We start from the raw sequence: 23726 nt of genomic DNA on the forward strand, positions 1-23726 counted from the left end.
AACCAAATATTAAGAAGTTCTATTCATAACAGAGCAATTGTCTCCAAGAAACGTCATAATAATTAAAAAAAATGTATTTTTTAAGTCTTAGAATGTTTATAATTAAAAGATAATTCTCATATCACACAAATAATCATAATTAAATGTTTAAAGCGTTAAGTAAGCGTATGCTAAACCACAATTTTTTTAGTTTCAACATGCATTATCCTATTTTTTTATTAAATAAAATTTTACAAATATTTATTCAACAAAAATATAAATTCTTAATTGTTTATAAAATATTTTCATTAAGTGTCAATGTGTACATTGCAAAATCATATTTTTTATATTAAATTAACACAATAAAGATGTCTTTATTATTTTGTCCAATTAAAGTTTAACTGGATAGTGCTTTCAATTTTCCACATATTCTACATAATTTCTGAAAAAACACGTTTCATGTGGCTAGTTCTGAAACATTAAACATTGAATCCAGTCGGATTGCGACTTCGTATTTTTATATTTTTCAAAACATTCAATGCAGATATATTTACATGTGTTTTAAGTTTATCCCTTAGATTTCTTTAGGGGCAAATCTATTGTTTTATTTCCTTTCATTTTATAGTTAAGTGGATTGTCTTCATCTTCGCTGCTTGAACTGTAAATCATGTGTTTGTGGTTTATGTTTTCGTGGCATATTTCAGCTGTATTCTGAAATGGCAGAGTATGGAGGGATAGATGCCCCTAAAGGCACCTATACCCGAAAAAATCAGGGCAACTATCCTTTGTGATATGGATAGATGCCCAAATTTTTTGTAAATAAATTATAAATATAATAGCATTTATTTACACCTAGATGCAGACTCAATGAACCAATATATTCACGTAGTAAAAAATATAATGGAATTTTACACTAATTATAAAGTTATACCACGCTAAATACTAACCTTTAAATCTTTGACGTGTTCGTGAAATTCCGCGCTGAGAAAATTACATGTACGAGGAAAACGCTTCGTCATCACGCGATTGTCAAATGGTACATAAGGTATAGAATGACTGTGGTTCCTACTTATTAAATTAATTTTTTGTCATGAGTGCGGGAAGTTAGGTTTTTAGAACATGAGGCATCTATCCCGCTGCGGCATCTATCCAGGTTTTACCCTATACGCCCTCGAGTCTGCAGTCCATGGTCTACTAGTCAACGTGACCGAGTTCACAAAGGTTACCGTGGCCCGTAAACATCTTAACGTAAATCCTGTCAACAGATCCCGCCAACCTTAACAGATGAGGTCTAAGTAATACTGGTTTTATGTTATAATATTGCGTTTTGAATTATAATTACATTATTTACTTTATTTCGAATGCATTACAGTTTCCTTGGTCACAGACGACTAAAGTATTATTCGTCACGTCACATCCTTAACATATCGCAACTGGTAATAAGCATTGAAACTTTAATAATAATCTGGTATCCCTGTGTTTCTATTAGGGCGTTGTTTGGTCGATCCATATCGCATCCATCAACACACTCTAATTTGTCAATCAACGTCTGAATTTCAATAGACTTTAGCGTCGTTTCGCTTTAAGACCCTCGATGACGCGCCAAGACAATTGGGCCATGGAAGCGAATCAACAGCCAAATTAACCACAAACCTTGATTCAATTTAACAAGGATGCTGACTCAGTTATCTGCACGTACTAATGAGAATTCCGGACATCCTCGGGCGCCACGAGAGCCTTTATATTTATATTGTTCGGTTCTCCCGTTGAACGTGGAAAGGAGTGTGCGCTTTGAGATTTCGTCGGCCTCAATTTAATTACGCTGAGGATGATGAATGTCCATACGTTTTGCGTTCAAACGAGAATGGGGTGCAGGAATAACTGTGGCGTATTAAATTGTTTTGCTTACATCGACAGAGGAACATCGAAACACAGTCTTGAAAGACTTTAGCCCACTAAGTTTCTCGCCGGATCTTCTCAGTGGGTCGCGTTTCCGATCCGATAGTAGATTTAGCGAAGCACTGCTCTTGCTAGGGCCAGTGTTAACAAAATTCCCGGTTTGAGCCCCGTGAGCTAACCTACACGTCAATGCTGAAATAGCCTCTCAAGACTATCAGCATAGGTAGGAAAAAAATATTGAAAGACTTGTTTTTATTGTTCATTGGACGTGTTGTGAGCTAGGCATTTCTGCTTCTATAGAATTGAGATTTAAGTAGAAATCGTGTTTCAATGTTCAAAGTCATCATGGCCTAAAGGATAAGACTTCCAATGCATTCGTATCAAGCGATGCACCGCTGTTCGAATTCCACTGGCAAGTGTTATTTTAGCCGGGTCAGCTAGTGTAAAATAATTATCAAACTTTGTATCACTATGGTCATTACTAAAACCTACAATTTTCCTTCTTCCTGAAATTTTACATTAGTCTCATTATCTTGAAGTCAAAAATTTTGAAGGTTTCACTTCTACCAGGTGTGAATTGCGCACATGCTTTTTTTATAAAGTTACTTCAAGGGTCTCGGTTTTTCTGCTTTTCCTTTTATTCGTCACGCACTGTCAAAATTGACATCTGTCAAATTCAATCACGAAATGAGAAACATCAAAACGGCCGTTATTGCAGAGAAGCAGTACATAAATTCAATAAAGCATAACACTTAACTGTTTATACCGGAGTTAAAGCTAAAGTAACAGACACTGATTAATGCGATTTTAATCCTCGCATAAAGCCCTCAGATCCGACCCTGTATTAATCGCTTACCCAACCCGAAAAGTCATAAGTTCAGAACTCTTCACAGAAATATCAGCCCTATCCACTCTAGCTTAAATATCATTCTCGTTTCAACGAAACCAGCGAACATTTGGTCCGAAAGGATTTCTAACTTTTAAAACTGACTTCAAAAGGCTTTACGTCGAGTTTTCGATCTCCGAAGCGTCGAGCGCAAGCGATCCTGAACCTTAATGCAATGAGAATTATTTATAAATTGGATACAATTTGGAATGCGGCATCAATAACCATTAAGCCGGTTCGGTTTAACAGAAGTCGCGACTGACAGAGATGGTAGCATGCGTTCCCGCCGAAGAAAGAAAGGGATGTAGGGTATTTTAATAATTCCGCTTGTGATTTAGGGATGTTGGACAGATGAGGCCAGCACCTGATCTCGTTTGATTTTATTTTCCAATTATTGAAATACGATTGCAATTTGAGTACGGCTGGCACTAATTGAATCACAATGATGGAGCTCTAGATTGTAATGTGTGGCGATGAAGCGATGACTTCAACTAAAGTGACTTTAACTTAATTAACTTCAGTGATGCTATGAGCCCTCGCATGTTGGAAAGCATAAGCATAAGCAGTTGAAAACACGAAAAAAAGTGGATTTATAATAATTTAAGTAAACACAGTGTTTTAGGGCGTAGGTAATGCAGGTAGAACAAAAAATAGACTTAAAAGTACCATCGTCCAGAAGTTTTGAAGATTTACGCTAAATGATATTATATCATTGTAGAAATCATTTCTTAGATGTACGTTACAAACATCGGTGGTAGGCCGTCTTGTGAGTCCGCACGGGTAGGTACCACCACCCTGCCTATTTCTGCCGTGAAGCAGTAACGCGTTTCGGTTTGAAGGGCGGAGCAGCTGTTGTACCTACTGTTAAAAGTGAGACCTTACAACTCACGTCTCGAGGTGGGTGGTGGCATTTACTTTGTAGATGTCTATAAGCTCCAGTAACCACTTAAGACCAGATGGGCCGTGAGCTCGTTAACCCATATCAGCAAAAATAGTAACTTTTTTTTTATTAGTTAGGCCACGACGACTTCGAAACTAAATAAAAATGTCGAAAGGAGTCTTAGTAGGCATTGGCTTAACTATGCCGTTGCATTATCTAAGAACGAAGGACTCTTAAATCGTCCTTTAACTACATTAAAAAAAAAAAAACTAACAACACGAACGGAAAGCTAATCCTTAATTTAGTCAATATTATGGTAATACCTATCTATTGTCCGGCCGCTGAGAGAATGCCTTTGTGGATAAGTTGGAAGATGTAATTTTTAAGCACTTTTCATTTTAACGACTCTAAAAAAAAAAAAAATGCTCTACAATTTTGCGGTAAATATAAATTTAATCGAGCGGATTCTTTCGGCGGTCGGACAGTAAATGTTTTAGTATGTCCATTTTGGTGGCCTTAGGGGTTGTTCTAGCTACCCCGGACGAGTGGGGGAGCTAACGCGCTCAACCTGAAAGAGTTTGCTAATACTGGCCCCAACAAGAGCAGTGCTTTGCCGAAACTACCACCGGATCGGAATTACCACCCACTGAGAAGATCCGGCGAGAAACTCAGTGGATTAGCTCACCTGCTACTAAGCAATTACCGAACAACGAAAAAACTGTGAATATATCGTCATCTCGCATTAAAGCTGTATAATCTCAAAACTGACTAATTTTACAGGAGTGTGTTTGAAAGAATTAACATGTGATATTTTTAATATGAATCATCTTTGCAACATTTATTTTTTATTTTTTGCCAGTTACATTATCTGTCTATTAAAGTTAGATAAAATTATCTATTAATTTTGTTAATAGTAGTCAAAATATAGGTAAGCAAAAAATAAAACTAAAACTAAACAACGCTCTTTTGACAGTATTTTATGAGAAAAATACTGGTGATACCAAAATATGATTCCGCATTTCCTAAAATATTCAAACTCAATTTTGAATATTTTAGGAAATTGTATACTTTTAATGCGAAAAGACGATATGCCGTAGAACTGAGGACCGCTGGAGCAGACGGGTTCTCGAGTGGAGACCGCGCAGCGGAAGACGTAATGTAAGGTGGTGTGATGACCACCAAACCATGCACCCCACGCTTTTTTAAAATAAAATAATTTTTTCTTACACTATTTTTAATTCAAATTTATTAAAATGTATTTTCTATTTTTTAGTTGGATTTTCTATAAAGGTGTAAGTATTTTGTTAGTTTTTTTAAACTATTATTATTTTTCATTTTTTAGTTGAATTTAAAATTATCCAATATATTTTTTTTTTATTTTTTTTTTAAAGTTTTTGTGTCACCGGTCAATAAGTATACCAAATTTCGAGTTAATCCAACGTTTTTAAGGGGGTCAAAATCATGTTTAAAAATTCCGTTACGTACTAACATACCTACATACGTCTGAAGCTAATAAAAGCGTAGGTATTAAAAACCCCAAGATCGCATCTTAAAATTGGTTTTAATTGTGATTGCGGTTCACAAAACTGAAAGAAATACCACACCTGACAACTAATCTGTCACTTCAAGCTTACCCATTAATATCAAGAAACGAAAAAAAAAAACACCAATATTTTCTAATTAATACGTGAAGCAAAAACTTTGTATCCATATACCTTTTTACGAAAATTGCGTGGACAGAGGAGTATGAAATTTTCCACACTTATAGAGAATACAGAGAAGAAGTGCACAATGCTAATATATTTTTTTAAATAATGCATAAAAGTTACATTAAATCAATAAAGAAAACATTACACACACTACATACCATGTAGTTGACGCACACACGCATGCATACTATTTATTGTCAAACTTTTGTTCTTGACGTCTGTTGTCAAATTGAGATTAAATATTGTATGTCTTTGTTAATATTTTTTATAGTATAGTCTTGGTGAAATTTGTCATTATAGAAGTATAAAATACAATCATAATAGTGTACAAACTTACAATTCTAATTAATTATAGTCGAATTTCGACTACTGCGGGACCACTAGTATTTTCAGACAGCCAAATCTTAAGTGTCAACCGAATTGAACCCGAAAACCGCTAATGCTTCGTCCCTTTCATTTCCACACGAAACTATCGTGACCCCGTCTCTTTCTTACGCCGCCGGAAATGAGATCTCAAAGATGGCTGCGGCCGGATGTGGGAGGGGCTTTTGATTTATAGTAGGTGGGGTTCTGAACTATCTCACTATAGAATTAAGGAATGTTCAGAATTTAGTGAGGTTCGATTTTCGGATAGTGAATCTAACGGGAGTGACTGAATCAAATAGATTATATCATTTTTTTTACTTTACTTTAACTTTTATACCAAAAGAAAAAGATTTAATGTTCTAAAGTTACTTAATGTTTTACTGGTGGTAGGACCTCTAGTGAGTCTGCGCGGGTAGGTACCACCATCCTGCCTATTTCTGCCGTGAAGCAGTGATGTGTTTCGGTTTGAAGGGTGGGGCAACCTTTGTAACTATACTTGAGAACTTAGAACTTATATCTCAAGGTGGGTGGCGCATTTACGTCATAGATGTCTATGGGCTCCAGTAACCACTTAACATCGGGTGGGCTGTGAGCTCGTCCACCCATCTAAGCAATAAAAAAAAAAGTTAATCGTAATTAATTTTTTTCGTTTTTTTTATTGCCTTTGTGGGCAGACGAGCGTACAACCCACCTGATGGTAAGTGGTTACCGTCGCCCATGGACGTCAGCAATACCAGGGGCAGAACCAAGCCGCTGCCTACCGTTATCGTGGTGCCTTCGAGTGGCGCACGTAATTAAAACTATTTTTAACGGTTTGTCTGTTTAGAGATTACGTGACCACGTAAACCGTAACGTAGCTGTTCGAACCATTTACGTTTGCCGTAGACACGTACATACGTACCCATCACATCGGCACGCGACAATGCGAATGATTGGTCGTCGCCTACCAACTTCAAGCTTCGTCTATTACTAGTGGTAGGACCTCTTGTGAGTCCGCACGGGTAGGTACCACCGCCTTGCCTATTTCTGCCGTGAAGCAGTAATGCGTTTCGGTTTGAAGAGCGGGGCAGCTGTTGTACTGTTAAAAGTGAGACCTTAGAATTCAGTGTGGGTGGCGGCATTTACGTTGTAGTTGTCTATGGGCTCCGTTAACCAATTAGCACCAGGTGGACCATGAGCTCGTTCACCCATTTAAGCAATAAAAAAACCCTTTTAGCTTCACTGACTTCAAAAATGATGGTGGTTCTTATAACACGATATTTTTTGTTACCTCTGAACTATTTTTAGGTGAATTTTGATTATTGTTTTATTATTCGAAAGCTAGTGCTTCGTAGTAATATTATACCATTTAAACATTATCAAGATCTGACCAGTAGTTTTTGAGTTCTCCTTAATAATGTAGATTCTAATATTTTAATTTTACTTCGACTGCATTGATAATAATTTCTTTTGTTTTTTTTGGATAAAGTCAGATTTGTTTTTTGTTGTTGTGTGTTTTTGCCTAGACAAGATCCGCCAATTAGAGGTTATAACTACTTAACTTTTTGACCAATAAAAAATCATTCTAATATTTTCGTTCCTTGAAAACACATTTAAATCACACCTTGAAATCCTCAATTACGACGAGCGAACTAACCCATAGACACAGCCCACTTTAGCCCAGCTTAGAGTGGTAGATTCTGCCAACCAACGCTCTTTCTAGAGCCAATGCTAGTCGTTGATAATGACTTTCCAAGATTCCGTCACATACAAAGAAAGCGCGCTAATAAAAACGGTTCAAAAAGAAACCGCGTAACTCCGATCACATTTCCTACTACAAATAAGGCCGAACGGGTTTGTACCTTCATGACTTCGGTCGCGAAGTAGTCACACCACATATGTACGTATGAATGTCGACTTTATTTCCTCTTTGTTCTTCGCAAACCCAAACGATTATAAACTACCATAATCTCGCTTTTACCATCGCACCGCCCGCCACCGCAGTAGAGTTCATCCATACTACTTGTAGCCACTTTTTTGCCACGTACCATCCGGCTTTGGAATGAACTCCCCTCTACGGTATTTCCCGAGCGCTATGACATATCCTTCAAACGAGGCTTGTGGAGGGTATTAAGCGGTAGGCAGCGGCTTGGCTCTGCCTCTGGCATTGCTGAAGTCCATGTGCGACGGTAACCACTGACCATCAGGTGGGCCGTAAGTTCGTCTGCCTACAAAGGCAATAAAAAAAACATTTTTTTAATATCCGCGCGCTCTGGTGCTGAATACAATAAGAAACAGCGTCGTATCTGCGCGTAGAATTTAATGGTATACGCGGTTCGAAGTCGGGCGAGGCAATAAAATCAAATGGGAGCCCCCACACTCCGAGGGGTGTTTGGGCGGGACTTGTAACAGGTCATGTGACATTTTTATACCCCTGAAATTGTCGGGAGGAAATTTCAAATGTATTTTTCTTTTTATTTCACGTATGAAAAAAAAGGAAGCGAATAATTCAATGATGCGACTTACACGTTTTTTATCTTCCGAGTAATCGCTTACAATATTTAAGTTTGTTTAGTTGTTATCTATATATTAATACGTGAAGCAAAAACTTAGTATCCCTTTTTACGAAAATTGCGCGGACGGAGGAGTATGAAATTTCCCACACTTATAGAGAATATAGAGAAGAAGTGTACAATGCTAATAGTTTTTTTTAAATAATGCATAAAAGATACATTAAATCAATAAAGAAAACATTACACACACTACCATGTATTTGGCACACACACGCATGCATACTATTTGTTTGTTGTCAAACTTTTGTTCTTGACGTCGGTGGTCAAATTGAGAATAGATTAAATATTGTTTGTCTTTATTAATATTTTTCTATAGTGTATGTAGTCTTGGCGTTGAAAATACAATAATAACAGTGTACAAACTGACAATTCCAATCAATTACCTATACCTAGTCGAATTTCGACTACTGCGGGACCTCAAGTAAATTATAATTAGCGTATTTATTGGTGGTAAGGCATCTTCAGACTAATCGCTAATGAATCAAACCCGCAAAATTATAATTTGCGTAATTACTGGTGGTAGGACCTCTTGTGAGTCCGCACGGGTAGGTACCACCGCCCTGCGTATTTACACCGTGAAGCAGTAATGCGTTTCGTTTTGAAGGGGGGGTTAGCCGCTGTAACTATACCTACTGAGATCTTAGAACTGATAACTCAAGGTGGGTGGCGCATTTACATTGTAGACGTCTATGAGCTCCAGTAACCACTTAACACCAGGTGGGATGTGAGCTCGTCTACCCAACTAAGCAATAAAGAAAAAAAAACCTATATATATCAGCCGGCTGAGCTTCTCGCCGGTACTTCTCAGCGGATCGCGATTCCGATCCGGTAGTAGATTCATTCGCGAAGCAGCTACTCTTGAGTTGTTAGGCTTTGGAGGCGCTCGGGTAGCTGTTAGCAAATCCCACCCCTCCTGGCTGAGCCTCTACTCGCCCACCTGTCCTGGTGAAACTGGACGGAGTACGGTAAAGCTTCGTCAATGTCTGAATAGTTTTTAATGTCTTAATTTCACGTTGTATCTCTAGCCGTTTATTAACTCGGACGCTTTGTTGTAGCCGTGCAAAATGAAAGGCAGCCCAGGAATACCGCGACGATTCGGCCTGAAGCTCTGCGGGAGATGGACCAGGAAAGAGCCCTGCGAGAAGCGGCGGTGGCTGTGGGCGTTTTCGGGTGAGCCCTCCTCAATTCAATGTCTCGAGTAGATAATACAGCGTATAGCAACCGCAGGAGACGAAAGATACAAAGTCGTCGTGGCCTAAAGGATAAGACGTCCGGTGCGAATGCACAAACCCATTACTGCTTCACGGCAGAAATAGGCAGAGTGGTGGTACCTACCCGTGAGGATTCACAAGACATCCTACCACCAGTAAAAATCTTCGAATGAGGATTTGTTTTAGTTTAAATTTGCTATTAATAGTCCGTTTTAATGGAACACGAATGAAAGGAGAGCCTTTAAAATAATGGCGCTGAAAAACGTAGGCATTAAAGTTTGAAACTAAGCGAGCGTAAGCGTTGCCGTGTTGACGCGTCGCCGCACATTGGCGCGACAAAAGAATATACCCTTTTGAAGTATACCGTCTGTGTAGATGCTGTGAAGAAACATTTATGTGCCATATCTCGTAGTACACAAAGAACGCGCCGAGTTTCCGGGAGAAAAGTCAAAGGATGGTTCGCGCGCGTTTCTAAATTCGAAATGACATTTAAGAAATTCTAGAACGTTTTTTTTTCTTTTGGGACCATCAAACTACCTTGGGTCTGGTTGTTTTGACTATGTAATGCGATACCTCGCGGTAGATTACAGAATTGTACTACCTATTCTAATCTTTTCTATCAGCCCACAGACGTCCACTCCTGGACATAGGCCTCCCATAAGCCTCGCCACAAGGATCGGTCCTGGGCTGCTTGCATCCAGCGGATATACGCGAATTTCAATAGATCATTAGACACCTTTAGCTCTAACACTAGGAATAGGGAACCCGGTAGCCGTATTCGTCAAACTCGGCAAAGAGTTCGACGTGCAACCTAACCTAAACATTAGCCCGCTGAGTTTCTCGCCGGGTCTTCTCAGCGGGTCGCGATTCCGAACCGGTAGTAGATTCATTCGCGAAGCAACTACTCTTGAGTTGTTAGGTCTCCTTTGGAGGCGCTCGGGTAGCTGTTAGCAAATACCACCCCTCCTGGCTGAGTCCTTGCTCGCCCACCTGCCCTAGTAAAACTGGAAAGGCCTCAGGGCTACCAGTAATCTCTCAAACAAAAAAAAAAGTTCGTTGGTTCGTTTTCCTACCTACTTTGTATTACCCTAATCGCGCCTGATAACTAATACGCATATTAGTAAAAAATATGGTTACCACAAGAGCAAAAGCAAATGAGGTGTTGATATGTGGACTTTGTTGATGTGTACACTAGAATGGGCAGTCAAATGGAGTGGCTCAAAGGCTGGCAGGTCGCGGGCCTAATGATCCGGTACAACCTTTGATCGCATTACTCTGGCCCTCGGTTTGATCTGGGCTGTATGACGTCGAAGTCGTTGCTATTTAAAGCACGATGCTAATGTCGTTTATACGTTATCGTGTTCTTTATACAAATTAAATAAATTAAAATTAGGACTCTTTGGCGGGAACGCGAGGAGTGAACTTATGTGATTTATTTTTAATTTTGTCTATTTAGTGTTTTGTCAGGTTTAAATGATGAATGGTGGTTTATTAAATGTTTAATGTCTGTGAAAGTGCACAAATGTGGGAAAATGAAACAAAGCCGCTGGACGTAACTTCTCAGTATCCTCCAAAAATTTCACTGAAAAATCATAGTAGGTAAATGACCACCATTTTACTGAGATTATATTTCATCCCATATCATCTCATCTCATTTCATTTCAGTTCATCCCAGTTGATTAATCATCTTGATTTCATTTCATTATTACACATTTAAGCCCGAAGAAACACTAAATAGACAAAATAAAGCAAATCACACAACTTCACTCCACGCGTTCCCGCCAAAAGTCCTCACGGTTGATTCGATTAAACAATCGCACAGATTATTCAAAATGCGTTAGTGGCTCCATCTATTATTCATTATTCGAACTAGCGCCAGAACTAGCCGCGCACGAATATTTGAGAGTCAAATAATCCAATCCAGTGATAGTGTTGAACGCTGTCTCACTAAATCATATGTGTAGTTAATGCTAATGTAATATTATGCGAGTGATATTCCAATGGGGTCCGGTTATGGGGGAGAAAGTGATGTGTTTTTCACGTCCAATCTCTTTGGGAACAAAAACAATGCCGGTATAGTATTATTTTTTTCTGTAGCAATACGAATATGAGGCTATAGAAACAGCATATATTCTTCGAATTTAATTATCGTATAGTTTTTATTTGAATCGATTTAGATCAAGTCGATAAGTGTGTCGAAATTTGAGCTTTACGTATAACCGCAATATGATATATTTTTGTTTTATGGCTTAGATGGTTGGACGAGCTCACAGCCTACCTGGTGTTAAGTAGTTACCGGAGCCCATAGACATCTACAACGTAAATGCGCCTTCCACCTTGAGATATAGTTCTAAGTTCTCAGTAGGTATAGTTAAAACGGATACGCCACCCTTCAAACCGAAACGCATTGCTGCTTCACGGCAGAAATAGGCAGGGCGGTGGTACCCACCCGCGCGGACTCATAAGAGGTCCTACCACCAGTAATTACGCAAATAATAATTTTGCGGATTTGATTTTTATTACACGATGTTATTCCTTCACTGTGGATGTTAATCGTTTGTTATGAACGTATTTCATTAGAAAAATTGGTACCCGCCTGCGAGATTCGAACACCGGTGTATCGCTAGATACGAATGCAACGTCTTATCCTTTAGACCACGACGATTTCAAAATTTCATAACTTTTTATTGAATAGACCCCCCGTATCCCTGGCGATGGCGTTGTCACCGGCGCGCTACCCACTGCTGTCGCCACCCTACGCGCCGCCCCAGCCGCCGGCGCAGCCCGACTCCTCGAGGGACCACGACGACAGAGCACACACCGATAGTGACGGTAAGATATTGTTACGCTGGTAACAGCAACGCATCTATCGCCGAATAGTCAAACGAATATCGAAAAATCTAGTAACATCTAGAGCGCGCGAGAAGTACAAGGCCATCTATTGTCAGATAGCGGAAACACAATAATAGAAACGTGTGGAATATTCTCGATGATTCCAGGGATTTCGTCTCGACTATAAAAGCGTTGCAGATATTGCACGTAGTCAGTTGGTAATCGGATCTACTCGAAGCGGAAGAAGTGAATTGAGAATTTTAAAGTGTTTTAAGTGTTCTAAATGTTGAATACAGTTTTTAAGTTATACTCCGATAGAATTTTTATTTATTCCGAACCCCAGCGCGTAACAATATTACAGTCAAGGACACACACACAACACATTTTATTTGTCGAAGAACAGTTTTTTTTCTATCTAAGCTCCTAAGGGCCTTGAGACGCTCAGCGTAACCCTAAGAAGTAGGTGAGCTCACGGGGCTCAAACCTGACGACGTTGCTAACTCTAGCCCTAGCAAGGGCAGTATTTTGCAGAATCTACCATCGGGTCGGAATCGCGACCCGCTGAAAAGATCTCGCGAAAAACTCAGTGGGCTGTGTCTGTGGGTTAATTTACTCGTCGAGCTCTTCGTCGTAAGCGACGAATTCGACGAGAACGATGGCCGGTGCTTGAATTACCTAAAAGTACTGTTAGTGGATCTGAAGGATCCGAAATGACGTCCAGAAAAAGATCAGTGCGCTTAGTGCGAGGTTTAACGATTAGCCCCTGCCCAATCCACATACTCAAAGTACCAGTAAAAGTGAGTCCTTCGCATCTACTATTGTTAATGCAACAGCATGCCCACAGGTTCTGGTTCATCGAATAGCCACAATATGCTGCGTATAGTATCTAATTTTATTGTCTAATGCTAGTACCTGATAGCTATCCACACAGCCGAGGATAGGCAGGAGTGGCGCAGGATAATCCCGGAGAAAGTTATTTTAGAAAGGTACGACCTTCAGCATTGAGGGAGAGAGGAGTATCTGATGCTCTATAATAAAATCTTAATAACGGACATCTTTCTATATTCATCTCTTTTTTAGACTAAATGAAATTGAAGTTACAGTTCCCAAAGGACTAAGAAGTCTGTCTTAACATGGACATGTCGTCTTCTCGCATTAAAACTGTATAATCTCAAAACTTACTAATTTAACAGGAGAGTGCTTGAAAGGCTAACATGTGATATTTTTAATATTAATCATCTTTGCAACATTTATTTTATTTTTTACGAGTTATATTATCTGTCCTTTAAAGTAAGATAAAATTATGTATTAATTTTGTTAATAGTAGTCAAAATATAGGTAAACTAAAAAAAAAAAAAAACTAAATAACGCTCTTTTGACAGTACTTATGAGAACAATACTGGTGGATACGAAATTATTTCGCATATTAACTCAGTTCCGAACATTTTTGGGAATTGTATACTATTATTGCGACGATCGCGACGATCGACGATATAAGACGATCTGTGAACACAACAATCTTTCGAGTCGCGAGGGTTTTAGATAATAAATAATAAATAAATAAATAAATATTTACTAACAATCACGCCACGTTAACTGGTCCCGTGATAAGTTCGTAAAGAACTTGTGTTACAAGTACCAGATAACGGATATAAATGTAAGATTTTTATTATACACATACATATATTTAATAGACATCCATAACCCTGGAAAAGACATTTATATTTATCATACAAATATCTTCCCTTGGCGGGATTCGAACCCGCGACCCCCTTGTGTAGTGACCACGTCACTTACCACTACACCAGACGGCCGTTAAATGATTGGCGTATTATGATTATATTATGATTGAGATGGCGTATTAGATTTGGTTCCGCTATTAAGATTAATATAATTGAATGATTTTTTTATTGCTTAGATGGTTGGACGAGCTCACAGCCCACCTAGTATTAACTGATCACTGGAGCCCATACACATCTACAACGTAAATACCCACCGCTACCCACCTTGAGATATAAGTTCTAAGGTCTCATTATAGTTAAACCGGCTATCCCACCCTCCAAACCAAAACGCATTGCTGCTTCACGGCAGAAATAGGCGGGGTGGTGGTACCTACCCATGCGGACTCACAAGAAGTCCTACCACCAATAAAAAAGTTTTTATTTTATTTCAGATGACAGCATTGACGTCACCAACGAAGAGGACTCGACTTCTTACTCACCACCAGCTCTGACCTATGGACAGAACTGCGCTCCATATAGGTGTGTATGTCTACAGAGCCACATCTGCCTGTGGGTCTGGTCAGGCGACCGAAGAGTTCATCGGAGAAAGGGCAGTAGCGTACTCTGAGTATTAGCGCATTGCGACTGACAACCAGAATTTATGGGCTCACTGATGATGACTGTGGGCTGATGTCTTAAGATGGGTGGAGGCGTTCACGCTGTGATGTCAAGGGCTCCGGAAAGTTTATCGTGAAGGCCTAACACCGGAGACAACCTTCAGTATTAAGGGCTGTCTCTATTGTATAGTAATTACGCAAGGTTTTTATTGCACGACCATAATACTTCATCGTGGAAGTAACCCAGGACAATGTGTTAAATACTTATATTTAAATTGGTACCTGCCTGCGGGATTTGAACACCGGCACAGTAGCATCGCTCAATATGAATGCACCGGACGTCTTATCCTTTAGGCTACGACGACTCCAAATAAAGCAAATGGATCCTTATACTTATATATGCGGTTCAATTCTCAGTCGTATTACAACTGATCGCATTAAACAAAGTTTTTCCTTTACTTTTTTATTGCATTGATGTGTGGACGAGCTCACAGTGCGCCTGCTGTTAATTGGTTACCGGAGCCCATAGATATCTACAACGTAAATGCTGTCATCCATCTTGAGATCTGATTTCTAAGGTCTCAAGTATAGTTACAACGGCTGCCCCACCCTTCAAACCGAAACGCATTATCTACACGGCAGAAATAGGCAAGGTAGTGGTACCTACCCGTGCGGACTCACGCGAGGTCGTACCACCAGTAAGTTTCCTGAAATTGAGAGACAATGTCATACAGCCTCCAGTCTAAGCTCTCTAATATAATAGTCGGGACATGTCTGTTTGTGTGTCAGGCCACTCGGCGTGGAGAGTGCAGCCGAGACGGCAGCCCGTCTCCTGTTCATGGCCGTGAAGTGGGCCAAGAACCTACCCTCATTCGCCAGCCTGGCCTTCAGAGATCAGGTATACTGGATTCCTTATTCGCATCCATCAGGTGATAGCCACCACACTTGGAGATTGAATAATGTGTAACTCGCAATAACAACGTACGACCCACCTGGTCATGAGGGGTCTCATGAATGTCAGCAATGCCAGGGGCAAAGCCAAGTCGCTGCCTACCGCTAAACTGTACCGTACTTGTAAAACTCGCGGCTTATTTGATAGGGTCTAGTTTCTCGTTATATGTCAACGCTGCAGTTGAGAGCCGCTGGTCTAGTGATGTGATACTTGTCACTTTTGAATATTCTTCTCGTTCTATTGCGGGCTTGGACTCGCACGGTTACGCTGACATAGCCTCTCGAGGCTATCAACTTAGCTAGGGAAAAAATAAGTGGTTTTGGCGAGAGAAAGCTGTCTCTGTTGAGAGTATTTTGATAATTATTAATTACGGTGCTTGGTCGTTTCAATACAGAGCAGTTCCATCCGATCCAATAGCTCTTGCATTAGATACCTTCAGCTCTAACACTAGGAGCACGCTGAGGAACCCCGGTAACCGTATTCGTCGAACTCGACAAAGAGGTCGGCGTGCAACCTAACCCATGAATCAGCCCGCTGAGTTTCTCGCCGGATCTTCTTAGTGGGTTGCGATTCGGATTCAGTAGTAGATTCATTCGCGAAGGAATTGCTCTTGAGTTGTTAGATCTCCTTCGGAGGCGCTCGGGCAGCTGTTAGCAAATCCCACCACTCCTGGCTGAGCCTTTGCTCGCCCACCTGTCCTGGTGAAACTGGAAAGGCCTCCGGGCCACCAGTAATCTTTCAATCATAAAAAAAAAAACAGTGAGTCTCTACATAGATAATAAGTGGCATAGTCTTCTTTTGTTTATGTGTGTGTATGTAAAGGAAGGTATGCTCAGGTGATTCTGCTGGAGGAGTCGTGGTCAGAGCTATTCCTGCTGAACGCTATCCAGTGGTGTCTGCCGCTCGACGCCGCCTGCACGGCCCTCTTCGGGAACGATCAGCTCGACCAAGGTATTATCTACTATATTACTACACGAAGCAAAAATTTTGTACCCTTTTTGGGACGAAGTTCCTTATGGAAAAAACGTCCGTAACGTAAGATTAGTAATGCACACAATGTACGACTTAACTTTGTAATAACGTACACAAAATAACATATTTTTTTATCATTCATTGACCACGATCTCACAGCGTTCGTTTGCGCAATACACTGACTCTTATGCAAACAACCGTGAATGAAGTGTACCACAATAAGTTAGCACGTTACCGAATGACCGTGGATTGTTGCGAAACCTCCAGTTTTATTTTCTTTATACCTCGAATAGAACTTAAAATTAATATTTTTATAATAAGGAACTTCGCTCCTATCCGGTGTCCCACGATACCACATACCTTTTTTTACGAAAATCTTCGCGGACGGAGGAATATGAAATTTCCCTACATTTAGTTTGTTGTTGTCCCGTGTCGCAGAGAGTGGGGGCTCGTCGGCGGCGCTGCGGCGGCTGCGCGAGGTGCTGTCCCGGTACCGCGCCGTGTTCGTAGACCCGGCGGAGTTCGCCTGCATGAAGGCCATCGTGCTCTTCAAGTCAGGTTGGAACGTTGACACAAATCAAATCAAATCAAATCAAAAATTTTTTATTCAACATAAATGAAAGTACATACTTGTTGAACGTCAAAAGAACTACCGCCAATTCACAAGAACTAGCCTCCGTCCTGAGAAGAATTGGCAAGAAACTCAGCGGGCATGTTTTTTTTTTTTTTTTTTTTAATAAATTATTATTTATTAATTTTTTAATATTACATTATTTTTTTTAAATATGAGTTTTTTACAATGAGTATTATAACGTAACAATTACTACAATATTGAAATGCCCGGAGCGAGCAACTCATTCCCACTTTGTGCAATCTTCTAGATAATCATTGACTTTATAGTAAGCTTTATTGCACAGATGTTCTTTAATAGTTTTCTTAAACCTATGTATATGTAGGTTCTGAACATCTTGTGGGATTTTGTTGTACAGGCGCACAGACAAACACCCGAATGAATTTCGTATCTTATGTAACCTACTCATCGGCACAACAAGCTTGTGTTTGTTCCTAGTATTTCTATTATGTATGTCCGACTTTTTAGGAAACTCCTCAATATGTTTACGAACATACATCAAATTTTCAAAAATGTACTGGGATGGCATAGTGAGAACTTTAATTTCTTTAAATTTCTCCCTCAGGGATTCCCTTGAGTGCATGTTATAAATAACGCGTATAGCTCTTTTCTGCAGAATAAATATCGTTTCTACATCGGCCGCATTGCCCCATAGCAAAATGCCATAGGACATGACACTGTGGAAGTAACTAAAGTAAACTAAACGAGCCGTGTCCGCGTTTGTTAACATTCTAATTTTTTTTACTGCGTATGCTGCAGAGCTGAGCTTACTCGCCAATTTATGAATATGAGGTCCCCATTGCAGTTTGGAGTCCACTGTTATACCAAGAAATACGGTTGACTCAACAAGCTCCAATGATTCCTCAGAAACAATTACATCACTATCCACTTGTCTCACATTTAAAGATGGTTTAATACATTTTAAAGTAAATTTAATACATTTAGTTTTCTTACTATTCAATAATAGGTTATTGATACGGAACCAATGAACCACACACGAAATCGCATCCATTCGCGTAGTAATAAGTTCCAATGCACCATCCCTAATACCATAGTGATGTAGTTTCCTCACCAATGTTTCATGTTCAACACAGTCAAATGCTTTGGATAAGTCACAGAAAATTCCAAGACAATCATGTGATTCCTCCCAAGATTTAAAAATATTTTTGACTAGATAAGCACCTGCATCAGTTGTAGAGCGACCCCTGGTAAACCCGAATTGTTTATTATGAAGCAGGTTATTTGAATTAAAATGTTCTAAAAGTTGTGTCAAAATTATTTTTTCAAAGATTTTACTCAACGTAGGGAGTACTGAAATAGGTCTATAGTTAGAGGGGTCATCAGTACTACCAGATTTAAAAAGAGGAATCACTTTACTATGTTTCATTAAGTCAGGAAATATACCACACCTAATACAATCATTAAAAATACTAGCAAGATGAGGAGCAATAATGTCTATTACAGACTTCAAAACCTTTACTGATATTCCCCACAAGTCAGCTGTATTTTTTACATTAAGGCTATTAAAACTTTTTATTATATTGCTTGAATTAATTTCCTTAAATTTAAAAATTTCATTACATTTGTTGACATGTTTATGCAATAATATTTCAGCTGCTGTGGGGGATGAATTTAGAGAAGTGGTAGTTGAAATTGGAATGTCAGAGAAAAACTTTTCAAAAGCATTAGCCACATCTTTATGACTAGTTACCAATTTATCATCTATTTTTAATGAGAATTCTTGGTGGCTATTTCTGACTTTTCCACTTTCTCTACCAATGATGTTCCAAGTCATATTTATCTTGTCAGGGGCATTTTTTATTAAATCACTTAAATGTAAAGATTTTGCCGCTAAACAAACTTTTCTAAATACTTTTGAATAGTTCCTGACATATTGATGAAATGTTTCATCATTATTATAGGCTTTTTCAGAGTACAGATCATATAACTTTTTTCTACTTTTGTACACTCCGGTGGTGGCCCACTCGCTGAACACTGTTTTGTTTTTTAATGTTACAGTTTTAGGAATAAATACATCAGCAAAGACCAAATTAATTCTCTCAAACATATTCTGGTATGACAAATTTGGGTTATGGTTATAAATAATTTCTGAATGTTCTTGCTTAATATTTTTTCTAAACTTCTCAATTCGTTTTTTATTAATAGGAACAATCACAAGAGTATTTTTATCTATAGAATTGATATTAGATTCAAAAGACACAAATTGTCCACTATGATCTGATGTTAACTGATTAATAATTTTTTTGTTAATCGGTGTTACATTTGTAAATATGTTATCTAAACATGTTGCCGATGTGGTCGTTGTCCTAGTAGGCTCTAAAAATAAATTTGGGAGGTTATATGACTTTAACAGTGTTCTGAATCTAATAGTGGTATTTGTGTTTTCTAAAAGATTAATATTAAAATCACCACATACAAAAATTTGTTTATTAGAAACAGAAAGCTTCAGCAATGCATTTTCCAAAATATTTTCAAAAGAATCATATAACGCATCAGGAGGTCTGTAGACGCAGACAACAATGAGGTGCTCAAGCTCAACACAGGAAATTTCAATAATTCTCTCAACAGAGAGGGCCACTACATCCTTTCGTTCCTTACATTTCAAACATTTACTAACGAGAATCAGTGAGCCACCGCGAATAGCGTTCTCTCTGCAGAAGGAACTTGACAACTGGTGATCATTAAAATTAAACAATAATTCATAATTTCTAAACCAGTGCTCAGTAACACAGAATATATTAATATTATGCATATTTAAAAACATTTCAATTTCTAGCTCTTTACCCATCATCCCTTGTAAATTTTGATGCACCAAATTGAATATGTTAATAATTGAAACGTTAACGTCTTTTGATGGGTATAATCTAGTTGTATTAATTGATTTGTAATTGCAAGAGTGTGACTCCTTTGTCTTATCAATTAATTTAAATTGGAAGCAGATTCCAAAGTCTTAAAACATGTCAAATTTTTTTCCTGCTCAATAGAAGCAGGTATTTTTTTAGCTAAATTTATAGCTAGGAAATTGTGTATAAAATACTGTAGCGATGTTGCTACTTGTCTAAAATTTTTATTACTTAATTTAAATAAGTCATTTTTTGATGTCCTTAAATTTCTAAAATTTATTATATTATTTATGTCTATTTATGTCTGTATATACAGCGCGTCACACTTGTCGCTATCAGCGATAGATTTCTTGAGGATATCTTTTTTTTATTGCTCAGAAGGATGGACCCGCTCACAGCCCACCTGGTGTTAAGTGGTTACTGGAGCACATAGACATCTACAACGTAAATGCGCCACCCACCTTAAAAGATATAAGTTCTAAGGTCTCAGTATAGTTACAACGGCTGCCCCACCCTTCAAACTGAAACGCATTACTGCTTCTCGGCAGAGATAGCCAGGCTGGTTGTACCTACCCGTGCGGACCCACAAGACGCTCTACCACCAGTAATTACGCAAATTATAATTTTGCGGGTTTCATTTTTATTACACGATGTTGTTCCTTCACCGTGGAAGTCAATCGTGAACTAAGTTAAGTACGTATTTCATTAAAAAAATTGGTACCCGCCTGCGGGATTCGAACACCGGTGCATCGCTACACACGAATGCACCGGACGTCTTATCCTTTAGGCCACGATGACTTCGAAATGGTATATATCCTACGACGAGCGAACTAATCCATAGACAGCCCACTGAGTTTCTCGCCGGATCTTCTCTGTGGGTCCGTGGTCTGTGGGTCGAAAATAGTGTAAGAACTTAAAAAAAAAGCGTGGGGTGCTTGGTATGTCTTTTTAAATATTTTATGAATAAAAGGGTTATTTTGATAATATCCTGAAAAACACCCGACGCTTTTCTACAATAAAATCATTTTTTCTTACACTATTTTTAATTCAAATTTATTAAAATTTATTTTCTATTTTTTAGTGGGATTTTCTATAAAAGGATATTTTGTTAGTTTTTTTTAACTATTATTTATTTTTAATTTTTTAGTTGAATTTCAATTTTTACAATTTTTTTTTCCATTTTTTTTAATATTGTATCGTCATCGGTCGTTAATAAGTATACCAAATTTCAGGTTAATCCAACGTTTTGAAGAGGCTCAAAATCATGATGATCAAAGAAGAAATCATAATCAAAGATTCCGTTACACACATACATACTGAAGCTAACAAAAGCGTATTACAAAAAAAAAAATTCAGTCGAATTGAGAACCTCTTCCTATTTTGAAGTCAGCTAATAATTAAATTTGATTTGCAGAAACGCGCGGTCTCAAAGACCCTCTCCAGATCGAGAACCTGCAAGACCAAGCGCAGGTGATGCTGATGACGCACGCGCGGACGGCCCACGGCGCGGCCCCCGCCAGGTTCGGTCGCCTGCTACTGCTGCTGCCGCTGCTACGCATGGTCGCGCCCTCGCAGCTCGAACGAGAATTCTTCTCGAAAACGATAGGGCAAACGCCTATGGAAAAGGTACTGGCCGATATGTATCGAAATTGATGAAACTGTAGAACAGCGCCATCCATGTTCGGCGGAGAGAAGCAGCGGCGTTTGTACGCCATCTATGTGAATCGAGAGTGCCATTGTGTTTACAATAGCACCATCTATGTTTGGCGGAGAGAAGCAGCGGCTTTTGTCAAGAAATCGGTTCAGGAGTACGCCGTCTATGTGAATCGAAAGTGCCATTTGTGTTTGCAACAGCGCCATCTATGTTTCTTAATAAGAAATATTTGTTACTTAAAGTGAAACCTGAAGGTTTACCTTTAATTTAAATGTAACTTAAATTACTTAAATAGAATATGAACATTACAATACATGCTAACGTTATTTAGTATTACGTGTTTATTTATTACTATACTTTTCGATCTTAGATAAGAATAACTAAATACCTATAAGTAGCAGCTTATTACATTTTGTTAAATTTAATGTAAGTACCCGTAATTAGTGTGGTGCGTCGTTGTTAAATAATATTTAAAAAATAAGGCTTACTTATGTTAATTTGTCAGTCAGTAGGACAATGTAAATAACTAATTCTAAATTAATTCTCGTTTCTCGTAACGCTAACAAGCATTGGGTTGTTCCGGTATAAGCGCTTTGGTAAAGATCTGATTTGTTTTAACACGGTGGCTCCATCTAGTGAGCCGGGCAAGTTCTTCAATACTGTGTACAAATAACATAACTTATCAGTAATTTTGTCACACATGTCCTAAAGTTAACCACGTTCTAGTCATTAAGGTGTATAAGCTGCGAATCGATTATTAGTTTAACGAAATACGGCCTATAGATTTATTTCGAATGTCTTTATCAATTAATTTAGTAAGAATTTTTTTTATAACTGGACCTTAAAGTTACACCCCTTTTTTACTTTGGCAACATTATTTAATCTTTTACACCAAACAATATGTTTAGGGTAGATTATTCTTCTAGAAATCTCCGTGATATTGCAACTAGAGCCTTTTTGGATGTTTATTAAAATGCTGTTAGCCGCGTTTTGTGACTGATCTGTACTTATATTATAAAGAGGAAAGATTTGTTTGTTTGTTTGTATTGAATAGGCTCCGAAACTACTGAACCGATTTGAAAAAATCTTTAACTGTTTAGGAGCTACACTATTCCCGAGTGACATCTTTTTTGAAAAAAATTGGGGTTCCTTACTAAAACTCCAATAATGTAACCCAAGGTGTAAAAAAAATACCCAAAATATTCTTTACATCGCGTGCCCTGCGGAAACTATTGATGATAGAATAAAATAACGTACTACGACTTTGTAGAACACATTATTATTTACAAAAAGTGTCGTGACAGCATATGTCTAACTGTTGTAGTTATGCCGCAATAAGTGTTCTTCTATTTAGAAAAATAAAACAACGTCAAATATCGTTGAATTTTTTGTCAAAGATCCGAGCGGAGCCGGAGTGGGCCGCTAGTGTTTCATAAACCAGTGTTATTCTACCCTTCACGGACTAATTAATACTACTTTATGCCATGCCAACTACCGTCTAAATTGTCTGTAAAAAATATTTCTTGACACTGAAGTTTTATTTCACACAGAAATAACTAACAGTATCTTGAGGTCTGGTAGCTTGATTAAGTGTTCGTCTTCAGAAGAAGAGTGCCAGCCATCACCACAGTTGAACATTTATGTATTATATATACGACTTTTGTCCATTCCTTGTTTGCTTTAATTAAAATATAAGTAGTAAGTACGTTATAATTATAATGTATCTAAAGGTTAAGTTAAGGAAAGAAATAGTATGGTAAAAAAAAACTTAAATATTCTAGTTATCTCAGATTAACGATGAAGTATTGATTTAGTATTAAGTTTAATGTTTTTAATTAGTAAGAATACTGCCATGTTTAACAAAAAGAAAAGCTGTAATGTAAAATATTATGATGGAATAAATGTCGTGAATTCTAGATTTTAGTTTTTTTGACATCTGTTAGAGCAGTCGCTTTTCTGAAGCAATTATGAGCAACTTTTTTAATTAAATGGCCAATTTTT

The 23726-nt window shown here is 38.3% G+C and overlaps 1 protein-coding gene across 1 annotated transcript in view; it reads left to right on the top strand.

Moving 5' to 3' along the window:
* LOC101745996 (photoreceptor-specific nuclear receptor) overlaps window positions 1-23641 on the top strand; it is a 64886-nt gene extending 41245 nt beyond the window's left edge. Inside the window, exons 5-11 of the mRNA XM_038021229.2 lie at window positions 9327-9441; window positions 12178-12314; window positions 14488-14575; window positions 15442-15550; window positions 16441-16555; window positions 17015-17134; window positions 21486-23641. Coding sequence (XP_037877157.1) covers window positions 9327-9441; window positions 12178-12314; window positions 14488-14575; window positions 15442-15550; window positions 16441-16555; window positions 17015-17134; window positions 21486-21724 — 923 coding nt within the window. The 3' untranslated portion in view covers window positions 21725-23641. The remainder of the gene's footprint in view (window positions 1-9326; window positions 9442-12177; window positions 12315-14487; window positions 14576-15441; window positions 15551-16440; window positions 16556-17014; window positions 17135-21485) is intronic.
* Window positions 23642-23726: the final 85 nt, after the last annotated feature.

Source organism: Bombyx mori, chromosome 28, assembly GCF_030269925.1.
Source record: "Bombyx mori chromosome 28, ASM3026992v2".
Classification (NCBI taxonomy): domain Eukaryota; kingdom Metazoa; phylum Arthropoda; class Insecta; order Lepidoptera; family Bombycidae; genus Bombyx; species Bombyx mori.